This window comes from Chrysemys picta, chromosome 2 (assembly GCF_011386835.1).
Source record: "Chrysemys picta bellii isolate R12L10 chromosome 2, ASM1138683v2, whole genome shotgun sequence".
Taxonomy (NCBI): domain Eukaryota; kingdom Metazoa; phylum Chordata; order Testudines; family Emydidae; genus Chrysemys; species Chrysemys picta.
The window spans coordinates 96598877-96614556 of NC_088792.1; the positions used below are offsets into that span (position 1 = coordinate 96598877).

At 39.2% G+C, this 15680-nt stretch overlaps 1 protein-coding gene across 9 annotated transcripts in view; it reads left to right on the forward strand.

Moving 5' to 3' along the window:
* SUGCT (succinyl-CoA:glutarate-CoA transferase) overlaps positions 1-15680 on the forward strand; it is a 488382-nt gene that overhangs the window by 6308 nt on the left and 466394 nt on the right. For all 9 annotated transcript variants that reach the window (XR_010598405.1, XR_010598406.1, XM_065583830.1 and 6 more), the window contains exons 4-6: positions 7588-7673; positions 8150-8200; positions 15301-15421. Coding sequence is in view for 7 of the 9 variants with exons in the window: in XM_065583830.1 (XP_065439902.1) it covers positions 7588-7673; positions 8150-8200; positions 15301-15421 (258 nt within the window). In the remaining 2 variants the exon portion in view is untranslated. The remainder of the gene's footprint in view (positions 1-7587; positions 7674-8149; positions 8201-15300; positions 15422-15680) is intronic.

A 15680-nucleotide genomic window follows, 5' to 3' on the forward strand; every position in this document is an offset into this window, starting at 1 on the left:
TTGTACCTAGAGATGTATAACTGAACTGATGTTATCACTGATATATGGCAACATATTACACTTTATGTGGTGACCTTGTTAGATCTCATAAACTGATGGCCCTGAGATTAGTTGTTCTATATTACCACATGAAAGACCTTTGATTGATTTCCTGGTCTCATCACTTGCTTCTTAGGCAAGGGTTGGGAATGCTGCAGAAGCACTCCCATTCTGTTTGACCCCTGGAAATAAAATACACCATCTGCTTTTACAGCTGGATTTAGTGAATCATTTGCCTCTGGCATATTAATCAGACATCTGTTACTGATTGAAACACCAGGTTTCTAACTGGTCATTCTGGGCTCTTTTCTCCCATCAGTACACAGAGGATTTCCAAGAGTAACTGCCATTAATGCAATAGAAATTTATGGGTTTGTATAAAACTTTAGTATTCGGTTCCTGATACTATGAAAATAGAATTTTTATTTTGAGATACAGTCTGATCTGCTGTTGCTACAATTATCAGTGTATAGGAGTGGCACAGCATTGTTACAGTGGTGGTGCCAAACTAGGGATGCAATAAAAGGCATTGCATAATGCCTTGTTAGCATAAATTGATGCAACTAGGCCCCAAGATGATGCTATGAACTTAGGACTCTTTTATTGACTTCTGAAAGGTGAATGCACCAATGCTTCTTTCCTCTCTGACCCTGTACATCTAGAGGGAACAGTGATTATGACTCTCATTACAAAAAATTCTCCAATAGGTGAAAGCTTCTGTAAAACATTGACAGTATATGAAATTATAATTCTACAAAGGAGAAATATGACTGGTATTAATTATTTTGGGTAGACATTTTTTGGGAGCGGGAAGATTGTGTCCTTTCCAAATGTAACTAAATATAGCCATATTTGCCTGGATATAGCTGGTGTTCCAAAAGAAGGCAACAAAATAGATACCAGTGTTTTCAGGGTTCAGATCCATGCGTGTGATTTTGCTGAGTTGCAGATCTCTTTCTATTCCTGTCCAGGCTCTCCCACTATATCCCCAGTACAAGTGATTTAGGCTGGCCCACCTCTCTGCAGGATTCCCAAACCCTGAAGGCCATGACTGCTGCTGCAGCTCTGAGTTCTTGTTCCTTCTGCCCCTCCTTTCCAAGGAAGAGAGGGGGAGCCAACTGCCCAGGAGCTGGCCTTATTTTTCACCAGCTGATAGGTGCCAGTATAAGAATCTGGATAGCCTGATGGAAATGAGTACAATTGTAAGTTTAGGAGCACCTAGATTAGGAATAGGAACTTTTAGTCTTGTTCCTATTGATTGTAAATAGCATGTGATTGCAGAATGGATTTCTGTGAAATGCATATGTAATGGGGGGCAAACCATAGAATCATAGAATATCAGAGTTGGAAGGGACCTCAAGAGGTCATCTAGTCCAACCCCCTGCTCAAAGCAGGACCAATTCCCAGCTAAATCATCCCAGCCAGGGCTTTGTCAAGCCGGGCCTTAAAAACCTCCAAGGAAGGAGACTCCACCACCTCCCTAGGTAACGCATTCCAGTGTTTCACCACCCTCCTAGTGAAATAGTTTTTCCTGATATCCAACCTGGACCTCCCCCACCGCAACTTGAGACCATTGCTCCTTGTTCTGTCATCTGCCACCACTGAGAACAGCCGAGCTCCATCCTCTTTGGAACCCCCCTTCAGGTAGTTGAAGGCTGCTATCAAATCCCCCCTCATTCTTCTCTTCTGGAGACTAAACAATCCCAGTTCTCTCAGCCTCTCCTCATAAGTCATGTGCTCCAGACCCCTAATCATTTTTGTTGCCCTCCGCTGGACTCTTTCCAATTTTTCCACATCCTTCTTGTAGTGTGGGGCCCAAAACTGGACACAGTATTCCAGATGAGGCCTCACCAATGTCGAATAAAGGGGAACGATCACGTTCCTCGATCTGCTGGCAATGCCCCTACTTATACAGCCCAAAATGCCGTTAGCCTTCTTGGCAACAAGAGCACACTGTTGACTCATATCCAGCTTCTCGTCCACTGTGACCCCTAGGTCCTTTTCAGCAGAACTGCTACCTAGCCATTCGGTCCCTAGTCTGTAGCAGTGCATGGGATTCTTCCGTCCTAAGTGCAGGACTCTGCACTTGTCCTTGTTGAACCTCATCAGGTTTTTTTCTGCCCAATCCTCTAATTTGTCTAGGTCCCTCTGTATCCGATCCCTACCCTCTAGTATATCTACCACGCCTCCTAGTTTAGTGTCATCTGCAAACTTGCTGAGAGTGCAGTCCACACCATCCTCCAGATCATTAATAAAGATATTAAACAAAACCGGCCCCAGGACCGACCCTTGGGGCACTCCACTTGAAACCGGCTGCCAACTAGACATGGAGCCATTGATCACTACCCGTTGAGCCCGACGATCTAGCCAGCTTTCTATCCACCTTACAGTCCATTCATCCAGCCCATACTTCTTTAACTTGGTGGCAAGAATACTGTGGGAGACAGTATCAAAAGCTTTGCTAAAGTCAAGAAATAACACATCCACTGCTTTCCCCTCATCCACAGAGCCAGTTATCTCATCATAGAAGGCAATTAGGTTAGTCAGGCACGACTTCCCCTTCGTGAATCCATGCTGACTGTTCCTGATCACTTTCCTTTCCTCTAAATGTTTCATAATTGATTCCTTGAGGACCTGCTCCATAATTTTTCCAGGGACTGAGGTGAGGCTGACTGGCCTGTAGTTCCCCGGATCCTCCTTCTTCCCTTTTTTAAAGATGGGCACTACATTAGCCTTTTTCCAGTCATCTGGGACCTCCCCCGATCGCCATGAGTTTTCAAAAATAATGGCTAATGGCTCTGCAATCTCACTCGCCAACTCCTTTAGCACCCTCGGATGCAGCGCATCCGGCCCCATGGACTTGTGCACGTCCAGTTTTTCTAAATAGTCCCGAACCACTTCTTTCTCCACAGAGGGCTGGTCACCTTCTCCCCATGCTGTACTGCCCAGTGCAGCAATCTGGGAGCTGACCTTGTGCGTGAAGACAGAGGCAAAAAAATCATTGAGTACATTAGCTTTTTCCACATCCTCGGTCACTAGGTTGCCTCCCTCATTCAGAGGCAGAACTGAAACATCCATAGAAAATATGTCATTCATTCAAATAACATATAGGGAAATACATAATGGTAAATTGAACAAAACTGGCTTAAACTCTGTGAGTTGGCGGAGATCTAAGTAGGTGTAGGACATGATGTTATAGGTATATTTCCTAAGAACAATGATTTTAGCAGGAGCCATGTGAAAATTTCTTAACTGAATGTGCATCACAGCTCTGTATGGAAGGGATGGAAATTGTATGGTTATTAGGCTCTGTAGGTGGATTTTAAAGAGGAATTGCCAATTTAAAAATCATATTTTATGCAAACTCTTCCTTCATTATGTTATTTATTGTGACAGAGTGCTGAGATCTAATAGAGGGTCAGCACTCTGATCACTGTGGCCTCAATTAGCTTCCCCAGTGATGGCTGATTGAGGAAATAAGGAGGAAGTAGTTAATCTGACAAGGAAGTTGTGTGATTTAAGGAATTAATTGGCCCATCAGCTGATTATCTTGATAAAAGGTAGAAAGGAAGTGCTAGAGCATGGAGTACAGGGCTAGCTGAGCCCAGATTGAAGGAAATTCCAAGGAAGGGAGATCTCATTTCCTCCCTGGTCCCTGATGAACAGGAGCTGAAGGTCATAGAGATTAGGACTGTTGTGTTGCACTGTACAGGTGTTAGTGGAGGGGACTTGAATAAATTATACAGCGTGGACACTAAAATAAGAAAGTTAAAGCCATTCCTGGGGTAGCTGGGGGGGTATAGGGGAGGAATGCATGCCCTTTCACAAATAAAAGCCTAGATGATCAAAGTTGAAGGATTTAAAACAGTTGCTTAAACTGTTTATGTTGTTTGCCCACTTCTTTGAATTTGCTTCAGTTTGGATAGGTTCTTAGTGCTGCAATGTTTGGATTGCAAATGCTGAAGGGGAATGTTAGCTTGTGTTTAGAAAGATTTCTAATTAATTTTTTTAAAAATCTACAGTTTGGGCAATGTTTGAGTTAACATTCTCTTTTAAAAAATGTGTCCTGAATGAAAATTAGGTAAGCATATAAAATTAGGAATACCTTATCCCACCAAGGAAATAATATAGATCCGTGGTTCTCAACCTATTTACCATTATGGGTCGCATATGCGGGTCGCATATGCAGCTCTCTGTTTTATGTAGGCCACATCCACACAATATATATACTATCTGTATGGCTCTGAGGATGTCACATGGGCTGCAAGTGTCCTGCGGGTTGAGACCCACTGATGTAGATTCATATTGCATTAGTCGGACATTGTGAATTTTAAGTGTATTTTGCACTGTACCAGAGTAAACACCCATAGGACACATCCCATACCAGGAAACAAGCAGGTGTTTTCCCATCACTGTATTATGTTTCAGTAGTTCAATATGCCCTGAGCTAAAGCTTTTCTGTGTGAACTTAAGCTGGAGTACATTTTGTTGCACAGAGGTAGAATACTGAGCAAATTACTTGCCTCTTGAGGTTGGCCACAATTAGGCACATAAGTCGGAGATATTGAAGTAGAATTGAACAGATTGGTATGGCAAGAAACAAGAGACTAGAGCTTCAGTTAAAAAAAATTAAAATGTCTAGATTACAGTAACTATTTTCTTTCCTTTTTGTTGTTGTTACACATGTCTTGAAATGGGGATTACAAGCACTTGGATTCATTGATTAAAAGGTGTCTTTGCCCACTGATTCATCTTCCTGAGGCTGATTCTAATATTCCAAATCACTGAGCAGTTTCAAGTATCTGACTTAAAAAACAACCTGCTAGAGAAATGTTTCCTTCTCTTTCCCCTAAATGTAAATTCAATTTTGTACCAGTGAAAGATTTTTTGTGTATAAAATTGTTACAACCTTAAATTCCAATATTTTGTATCCGGCCATGAATAGAAATGGGTTCTTTATTCCATTGGAAAGGGAGATTCTCAGCTTCCCACAGAACATTCACTTCTAGCTCTGGAAATGTCCGAGGTTAACAGACTTCAGGAGTGAATTTTTAGATAACCAAACAAACATTTTAGCATTTTTTTTTATGGCTCCCTCTGAGCATGGTAGTTATGGCCTGAATTTATCTCTGTTTTGTAGGATCACAGCAAGCTGCTACTTTTGTATATTTCACTTTATTACAACTGATTTCTCTTCCCAATCTATGCAGGTATTTTTTAGATTTGAAGAAGTTTTCTTAAGAACTTCCTTGTTTTAGATACTAATAACAAGTGCTTTGTCCTAGTGTAATAACTACATTTCTTAAATTTTGCAGATTTTATTTGTTTAGTTGAGCTCCTCTTAAAATTATACAAGTAGAATAACAAACTCCAGGGAGTGCAGTTCTTTCAGAGGTATTTCCACATTTGGCCTCCAGTCTTGTGCCTCACTACGCACTTGAGGCATGCAGATATGTCATAACAGCTGCACATTATGTCATGTGTTTTTCCTTACATAAGTTTCCGGCCATTTAAAAAAAAAAAGTCTCTTCTCTTTTTATTATTTGAAAAAAAACCCCACTAAAGTCAAACTACACACTCATTTATTATACTTAAATCGGAAAGCTATCCACAATGAACACCTAAGAAAAAGATTCTACCACTTCAGCCAACAAATCAGCCTCTGAGACTTGCTCCTGCAACTTTGTTTACTAGGGTTTTAAATTTGTTTAATTTTGGAAAGCTCACAGTCCCATACCAATAAGTGAAACTGAAAACTAGGATTCAAAATATAATGGGTATAGGGAGGAAGCAGGGTCTTGTGGTTAAAGTACAAACCTAAGATTTGGGAGACCTGCATTTTATTCTTAGCTCTGTCACGTTCAGATCTCGGAGGAGTCATTTAACCTCTCAGTGTCTGCTTCCCACATCTGTAAAGTGGGTTCATAAACTTATCCTGTGACAAAAGCCCTACTTCATAGGGATGTTACTAGACTTACTGCATTATTGGTGTTAGTAATCCACTTTGAGATCCTTATAGGAAGGTACTGTAGAAATGTATTGATGGCATGGCTTGAACTGGATGAGTGTAGAAAAAAGTGTAATGATACTTTCCGAAACTCCACCCACAAACCAAGCTCCTCCCCTCTGAGACACCAAAATGTGGAGTTCTTGGTAACTGTAATTTTTTATATGTTTGTACAATGCCTAGCACAATGATGTTCAGCCTGGCTGTTGCCTTTACGTGCTACTGCAATATAAATGTGAAATAATAATATATGCTGCTTTAAGCTCTGCTGGGTTACTCAAGCTTGGTTCCCCCTTCCATAGGGTTCATATTCATTCATGGACAGGGAGGGGTTAAAGTCTAAGCACAGTAGGTACATGCCTAGGGCTGTGGCTCCCATAGTCACGTGATTACATCTGAATCAAAATTTTCATTTTAAAATATGTATTTCTAGCCCTCGTGATTGAAGAAAAGCTTCAAAATTGAACCCAGGCATAACGGGTGCCGTGATACCTGTCTGAGGCTGCAGACATTCTCTAGTAGAGGGAGGAGGAGCAGCCATTGGAATGAGAGAGGAAGCTGCCTGGTCTCACATGTACTGCCAGAGCAGACCAAGCCCACGCTACTCTGAGGGAATCTGGGCTTTTTGGGGTTGTTGTATGTCTTGCTGGGCTTTTCAGGATTGCCCCAGCCCCTATTGATGAGATTTATTGGGCCCCCCTGATTTCTACTCCTCTCTGCTGGGGAAAAAAAATGGTGATACTCTTCCAAGCACCTCCCACTTGTGGCATCAAAGTAAAATGTCACTCACAGTAGATTGTGCATATCTTTGTACTATAATCGTCCCTTTCTTTTTTTTATTCATACAGGTTCTGGTCACCAGTGAAATAGTTAATAATGTTGGCATTTAAATTATTGTGATTGGACATCTAAGTTACAGATAAGCAGGACATTTTATTCTTTTGATAGCTGTTTCAGGCTGTCTACAAACTCATTATAACATTGGTTATGCTTGGTTCACAGTTTGAAGTTTTTTTTTCACAATCATAAAGGCTAGAGATTGACTTTCTTAATTTTTGGTGAAATTGGGAGTGTGGAGGACAAGAAGTCAACCCAAAAGAGATACTGGATTGCCAACTCAGTGCAACACAGTCCAATTCAAATTATTTATTTTCAAGCATGTTAACAGTTAATATTGCTTTTGAAGTGAGCTGTTTTTATATTCATATCATCCCTTCTTATTCTGTACTTTTTGTCTTTGAATGCAATAAAAATATTTTTCAAATAGTCACAGCAGTGGCAAAAACAAGCCTGTTTTGCTTAATCAGGTTTCGGAGCTTTTCTTTACAGATAACAAAAAAATATCTAAAATATGTATGATTCTAAACCATTGTCTACCAATGGTGATTAAAGGAGATGTTTTGGCTGTCCTAGCTGATGCTTAAACCATTTTAAAGGTAAACTGGGAGAAGAACAGAGTGTTCATTTTCTGCATATTTGTCAGTGTATTTGGTGCAGCATAATACTGGACAGATACAAAAATGTGACATTCTTATTTTCAGGAGTTGGTGATGACACAAGAGCCTGGGGACCACCTTTTGTTGGAACAGAAAGCATTTATTTTCTCAGTGTAAATCGAAATAAAAAGGTAAACAGAAGCTCCTCTATTGTGCATTGTGGTTTGGGTTTTTCTGTGACAAGGAACTCAGAACAAACTTTATAAAAAATTTTTCTTTTATGTTCTTTAGATAATATTTGCAGTAGTACTAGAGACTGGATTATATTGAACAGAAGCAATTTTTTTTGACAAATTAGATAACTGTAACAATTGGGGAGAAACCAGTAACTAACAAAGCGAGAATTCTAATTGTCTGTTTTTTCTTAAGCATGCTTTATGGGGTACAAACCTCAAATACTGTAGTTTACAATTGTGTAATCCTTACTATATGTAAATGTGGTAAGATTAAAATTAGCATTAAATTGGAACTGGATAGTTCCTTTAAAGAACCAGAATGAGTATTTTGAACAATTAAGGATGTATAACTTGTTACATTTGGAAGAAGAAAACAGGGTGAGTGACACGGACTTTCACATAACGAACAATATTGTATTTTTTGTTACCAGAGTATAGCTGTCAATATGAAAAATCCAAAAGGAGCAAAGATGATCAGAGAGGTATGTTCTGGTACAATGTAAATAATGCATTTTACATTGTTTTCAGCATAATAGCAAAGAATAAACATTAATATAATGGCCGATTAACTATATTACCCTGTTTTTAATGATTAATGTGTATCACCTGTATAGTTGTGTTAAACAGCAATACACTCATTTTCTTTTATACACGTAAACATTTATCTTAATGACTCAATATACAGTGCAACTCAGTTACACTGTACAGTGAGTTTGGATAGTGTGAAATCCTCTTTAAAGTGGATTTCACACGAAGTCCCAAATTGTTTCAGTGCATTGCAATGAGAAATTACACTTTCATTTATAGTGCTTAAAGTAAAGCTTTTATGTGGAAAAATTGACTTCATGTTTAAGAGTATTTCACTGTATTAGGAATGGTGAACCATCTGTTCATCTATATTTTCAATATTGTATAGCAAATGTTTGCATATGTCTACTTTGCTCACTGCCCAATGAAGTCTGTGGGAGCAGGCTTGGGCCCCAGTATTTGAAGTGTTTTTCGTGTGTTTACTGTTGATCAGCTCCTATGAATAGCAAAGCTGCCTCAATGTCTGTTCGCTTGCCAGATCAGGCTTCATATTTCTGTTCTGTCTCTCTTTCAGTTTTTCATTTTAGAACATAAAATGTGGTTTTATTCTCAGAAGTAACTATGTAAAAATGGCACGTCGTATTCAATAGAGCTATTCCTTATTTATGTCTCACCTGTTTAATTTAGTGACAGACAAGATTTGCTACTTGTTACTCCTGTTAACCCTGCAGAACCAACACAGCAAAGAACAATTTTTTGCTGGCGATGATATATAAAATGATGTATTCCAATTTGAGTTTGTTTTTTTCACTTATGCAGAATATGGAAATCATTTGGAGACCTTAAACCAAGAATCCTATAATGTCATTTTCATAGACAGACCTCAGAATAGAACTGAAAGGCAATATTGATTGTTACTTAACTTCATAGGTTTCCTATGGATGGTTTGGAAAAATTATACAAATAAAATAAGCGTGCTTAATATAAAATTGATGTATTTTAGCAGCTTCCTTCCCGTCATCTGCCACCCCACAATATCCACACCTAACACCTCAGCAGAAAAACACATGGGCAGCTTGGCACTGAGCCAAAATTTACTGTGCATCCAGAAGATGGCCTGTTAGTGGTATAGCTTAGTGGGAGAGCTCAACTAGCACCCATAGTAAGTACAGCCATCTGCCAAGAAATACACAGATTCCAGGAAACGGTAAACTCTTCAAGTAAGGAGTGGCAGTGCAAGGATCCATCAAGTCCCATAACCGAGAAGGAGGTTGGAGACCCCCATCCTACCACTTCTCAACTTCTTCCTCTGTCCAGCACATTCTCCTGATACTCTCCAGGGCTGCCCTTGATGACTATGACAATGGTGTTTCTTTCTGTTCTGTTTATCAAGATTAGCTTGGGGCTAGGTAACTAAACATGCTAACTAACCTCAACCTAACCACAATGATTTCCCTCATGTAGACACAGGTTATGGCAGGAGTCGCAGGACTTCACCTTAACCACCTTTCCTAATATAGGCAAACCCCAAGTGACTCTGTTGCCCAGAGAGCATTTAGGTAAAATATGGGTCATTTCTGAGGTCTCCTCCCCTAGTGATTTTACTGAAAGGCCAAAAGCTAAAAAGGAAAAAGATAAGTAGGGCTAATTTCTGTCCCTCTTCCCCCAAGCTAATTGATTATTCCTCAGGCAAGGGTTACAAAATACCTAGAAAAACTGAAAAGCCAAAAGTCATATGCTCAGGAAACATGTGGCTTCATCCTTTTTAGTGTCCTACTTGTCTGTAGATTCCTCATTCCTTGGAGGAGGGAGCCTCTTCATTCTGAGTCAGACAAATTTAAGTAGGCTCCCCAAACCAGGTTTTTCCCTCAGGAGTATTTCAACTGCATTGTTTAGTCATCCTGACTCTCTTGGCCTGGGAACAGTAGTTTGAGGAAGCCAAACAAGCCCCTACAAGCAAATAGTTTCCCACTGGCAGCAAAAAATAGTTAGATTTTTCCCTCAGTGCTGCTGTAGTGAAGTAAATAGGTCTGAATGGAAACAGTATTCCAACAGCAGATGCCTTAATAGGCAAATCCTGATACTGTAGAAGATCTAAAAGGAGAACCAACCAATAGTTTAGATGCCTGAAATTGACACGAGAATGACTGTGGAAATGAAGGAGACCATCATTCCAGCGGAGGCTGATTTCTCCCCCACAAAAAAAACTGAAAATCGAAGCCTAACAGAGAAGAAATTACAAAGCAAATTTAGGATTTGTGCAATCATTCACTTCAGATTTAAAGAGCAAGCGTTCAGGCCTTACTGACTCTGATTTCCCATAGCCCCCATCCTTTATGGAAGATGCAGTCATAAATGTAACTTTTTTTCTCTTCAATCAATGGCAACCAAAGCAGTGGTGTTGTAGTAACAGTAGAGATGGACTAAGGAGGTGTGTTTTGGTTCTGGAATAGATTTAGGCAGTTTCTGGACTGGGGCTAACAGGTTGGTGGTTTTGGATTATATGGTGCTAAAATCTTCCAGATTTATTTTTGTGAGACTATAGTTGGACCGAAATTGGAACCAGGAGATGGGACCTTCCCAGTGCTGGATTTGACCAAATGGGTGTGCATGAATGGATACTTTTTTCTTTAGTGGCAGATTTATAACTGGTGGTTATCTTAGTGGTCAGTACATCTGGTGCACACTCAATGCTGAATCCTGAGCCTTATCTGGTATTATATGTTCCATACAGAAAAAAGTTGTGTTAAATACCATGAGGAAATTCATGAATAAGAGAAGTTCAGGTCTTGGGAAATAATCTATCCTTAACTTACGTCCTGATCCCAAGCACCAGAAAGAAGTGGTTGTGTACTCTAGCTAGAGGTTATGTGGATATTAAAATTTTATATACAGAGTACTGAACACTTCAGAAAATCAATTGTCTTATTTCCTAAATTTCCATCTTGGATACGGGAAAGAAGGCATGCAAATAAATGTTCACTACATGTATCGATAGCTGTGTTAAAGAGAAAAGCCAAAAGACTAGTAGTCTCAAAGAACCTTCAGGCGCATTCCACAGATGCAGCCAAAACAACTTGGTTAGAAGAGGCTTGCAAGTCAGCAGGAGAAATCTGTAAATCAGCAGTCTGGTCTATTTTTCATCCTTTTACAAAGCAATAGAAGATGGGTTTCCAGACATCTGCTGTCACATAATTAGTCACAAGGTTATTTCACCCTTTGGTACCCCAGTAACTCATGCTGCTCTTCCTTAGTCTACTTAGCTCATATCACTGTTTGCCCTTTCTAATATTTTCGGTCACTGCTGGCTGCTTCCTAAGAATGTGATGGATAAGTGGATATGCAGCTCAGTAGAGAGAAATCTAATCTTATCTGTCATTTCCTCTCTTCTAAAAGTAGTCCACTTATCTGACATCCTATCACCCTTTTGTGTTGATATGTCTGAGTATATTTTTTACAGCCCTACTTACCAATTCATCAAAACTCTCTCTGAGGATAAGTCTGTAGGATATATTTCTGCTGTGCATTTACTGTAAATAATTTTGTAGTGGTTCTTACATAAAATTGATATTAGTTACCATAGTTTTGGGAAAACTCTCTGGGAAATGAATGGGCAGGCCCTTTTCTCTTCTGCTGTCCTTGACTGACAGCTCTAGCTGCCTCTGTCTCTGAAGTCAGCAGATCCATCCCACACATTCATGCCTATGTCAGAGAAGAGAAATTGATAAGTTGTATCCCATCGCACCTATCTTTATGGAATTCTTTTAAAAGTTCTCCCCAAAAGGATAAATTGGCAATATTAATACTACTTTCTAAAAATTTTCTTTTTAATAAAATAGTATCTGTTTTTAGTATTGGTGTTTTCCAAATAATGAGTGCAATTATGAGAGAGAGAGAGAAAAACAGAAATTATCTATATTTTTTGTACTTATACCACCACTTTTTACTAAGATATAAAGTTGAACAAAATAGTGTACTAGCTGTATTAGTACAATTCCAGTGCATGCGCCTTTTTGTTCCCATTCATTATCGGAGACCAAAATAAGAAAGCTAGACTTTGTATTCAGAGATCTAAAGTGGGGAATGACCAGTGGAATTTGATTGCTATTAAGTCACAGCCCTATGTCAGGGTTAGGGTGATCTGATTGCACCAGCAAGGCATCAGGGTGAGACCAAGCCTCGTAGAGCTCCCGAGTAGTATAGTTAGTGCAGCACCTTTGGCTGATCGGCCTTAGTCTAGCCCAGGTGCGAGCAGTCACATTGCAAAGCCAAACCTGAGTTACTGCATCCTCACTGATGGTGCATTCCCCTCTGTGTGTCACTAGACTTCTGGGGGCATTTTCCATGGTTCTTTGTGCTGCAGTAAACTGAGTTGCTTTGATATTTTCCTGGTGAGTTGTGGGATAACTTGTGTCTCCTTCTGGGCACTTTGGGGTGAGAGAGGGAGGAAATTGTGGGAAAGCATTGGAGGACTATCAGCAATTGAAAGGGTTAGCCTATGTCTTCACTACAAAGTGGGCGAGTTACCAGCCTGAGTGAAAGTGGTACCTGAGCTCTAGCCTGTATCCCCAGCTGGGCCAGCCACCCTGTGTCTGAAGTACAACCAAACTCTGGTGAGATGTTTTTGTTTGTGGACAAGAGTGGGTTGGGGAAACAACATAGTAAGAGCCTGCATTAATTCTACAGTGAAGACACCCTTAAAAAGTATTCAAAGTGTGCTCCCCATCTTACCTGACTGGTTTTGCTAGCCTGTGCAGAGAGGTTGGAGGGCTATGGTCCTACCTTCTCCCGTCTTCCAGGCTAGCGCTGACAGTGGCACTAGCTCTGTGGAACCCTTGTTCTCCCAGAGAGACAGGACTCCTCCCATGCCAGTCACACACTTTTTGTAGCTTCCACAAAATAGTGTGCATTTAATTTCTCAGCAATGGAATGGTGAATTAAACAACAATCAATCCTCCCCCATTAAAATTCAACAATGTTTATTAAAAATCTAGAGACGATTCCACAAAAGGCTTTAAATAATTTTAAACCAGTCACGTTGTAGTCCTGGATTTTCTTGATACTGTCCCTTGACATTAAAATGCCTTATGTCGAATTTATAGAATATCTGTGGATGTTATTAGTGTCTCCTCCATGCAGCCAATCCAATCATTCATAAGTTGCATGCCTTGTTGTCTGGATGAGAATCAGTTTCTGTCTGCCCGGTTAAATGTTTGCTGGCTTAGCTTTTTCTTTGGCCTTAGATACAGTAAAATAGCCTACATGCTAGAACAATAATGGTTGTGATTGCTGATTATGATGGCACTAGTTTGTGGAAACTGTTCCAATGTACTGTACATAGTAATCAGCCAGACACATGATAGCTCTAGAAAGTAGAACTCTGGTCAACTTGAAATAATCTAAAACAGTTTGCTTTTGCACAAAGCCTGTGCTTAATTAATGTATGTGTCAGTGGATTGTTTCTCAAATTCCTTTAAATGACCACCACCATCTTCTCAGGTATAAGCCTATTTCTCCAGAGGTTCATAATTAACTTTGTTCGCATGACCTAACCATTTATAAATATGTCCAGATATAACTTCCCATTTGTGGGGATGAATGAAGATATGATTTAGGCTCCGATTCAAAGTCTATTAAAATCATTAGGAGTCTTTCAATTGATTTCAGTAGGCTTTGGATCAGACTATATAACTCTACAATAACTAAATAGATATTTCCTATATTGTGCAACAGAGGGTTGGTTTACATAAAAACTTACACTGAAATACAAGGCGTGAATTCAGACTGATTTAGGGCTGGTCTATACAGACAATTGTAGTGGTTTAAATATAAAGGTGTGTGTTTTAATTCTGATTCAACTAGTGCAACTTAGTGTGGATGCTGATCTATTAAATTATATTGTGTAATTTAAGTTGGTAAATTTACATGCAGAAGCTAAATCAGTATAAATGTATTTAACTAATTTTAAACCTATATCCACACATGAAAGTTACACCAATTTAACTAAATTGATTTAAGATAAATTAATGTGTAGGCAAGTTGACAATAATCAATTTTAGGATACTGGTTTAGTTTAATTGATGCAAAGGTTCTTTATGTGGAAATATATAAAGTATAAAGGAAATGTTGATAACCAAGCATTAGCCTTTGAGTATTTACTCATATTAAATCCTTTCCCCTCATTGAACAGGTGACAATAATAAGAGAGATCTCTGTATCTTTAACCTTTAAGTTGCCTTTCTTGGCAAAAGCCCTTGGGGTCAACTATAAAAGCATATGGAGAATATATCCAGATCAAAAGCTTTAGTTGCAGAGTGTAAGAAATAGATACACTTGAGAAAAGGGTGGTCGTCTTTTGTTTGCTATGTTGAGAAACAGTCCATTGACATGGAGTTTTCTAGGTTTAGAAAGCAGCTGCATCCTATCACATTGTTTATAAGCATTGTCATTTCTGCTATGATACAGAAAGTCAGGCTCCAGGACTGGATATTCTATTCCTGAAGCCTTTAGGATTTTCATGTAACATAATCAGATAGTTATATGTAAAAAAAAATAGCACCAGGCCCATGAAATATATTAAAAGATACTATATGTGAAATTGATAGTTTGGAAATTAAAAACACTGTTGCCAAAAGCATCTGTTTCTGCCACAGAAAAAACAGCAATGGATGAAGGGTGCTTCCTCTTCTCCCTACTCGTTCCCAAAAGGAAAGACAAATATAATGTCAGTGTTTGTCCTGTTAAATGTAGACAGCCCTTGGCCAATTGCCATGATGACAACATATAACAACATATATGGTACATTCAAGATTTTAATAGTGAATCCATTCTAGGCAGGCAACACTTCTAGTATGTAACTGACCAGAGTAGAGAAGCCATTTGTTCAGAATAACAAGTTTATTTAAGCCAGTCACAATTACCTTGTGACTTCTGTACTGTAGGAAAGCCAGGAACTATCTTGTTTACTGAAATTTTAAATTAAGTTATGTGGGGAACTTGTTGAACTTTCAGAAGTTGATTAAGAAGTCTGACTCATCTTTGTCTTTTCTTTCAGCTTGCAGCTGTGTCTGACGTTTTTGTGGAAAATTATGTCCCTGGGAAACTGGCTGAAATGGGCCTGGGGTACGAAGACATTAACAAGATTGCTCCTCACATTGTGTACTGTTCAATAACAGGTATTTTAACTTTGTAGACTTGTGCAAAAGCTCATAATTTCATGTATTCTTTCCAAAATTCTGCAGCAGAAGGCATGCCATTTTATACAAACCTTCCTAGTTCGTTTATGCTCATTCAGATTAATGGAGTGATATTTCTGGAGACTGACATTTTCTATGTATCTAGAAAACAGGTGTAGGGAAAATAGCAGTTGGCACCCATGCAAAGTGCTTTACGATAACTTGCTTGATATAGGCATGCTTATAGTGGATCAGACCT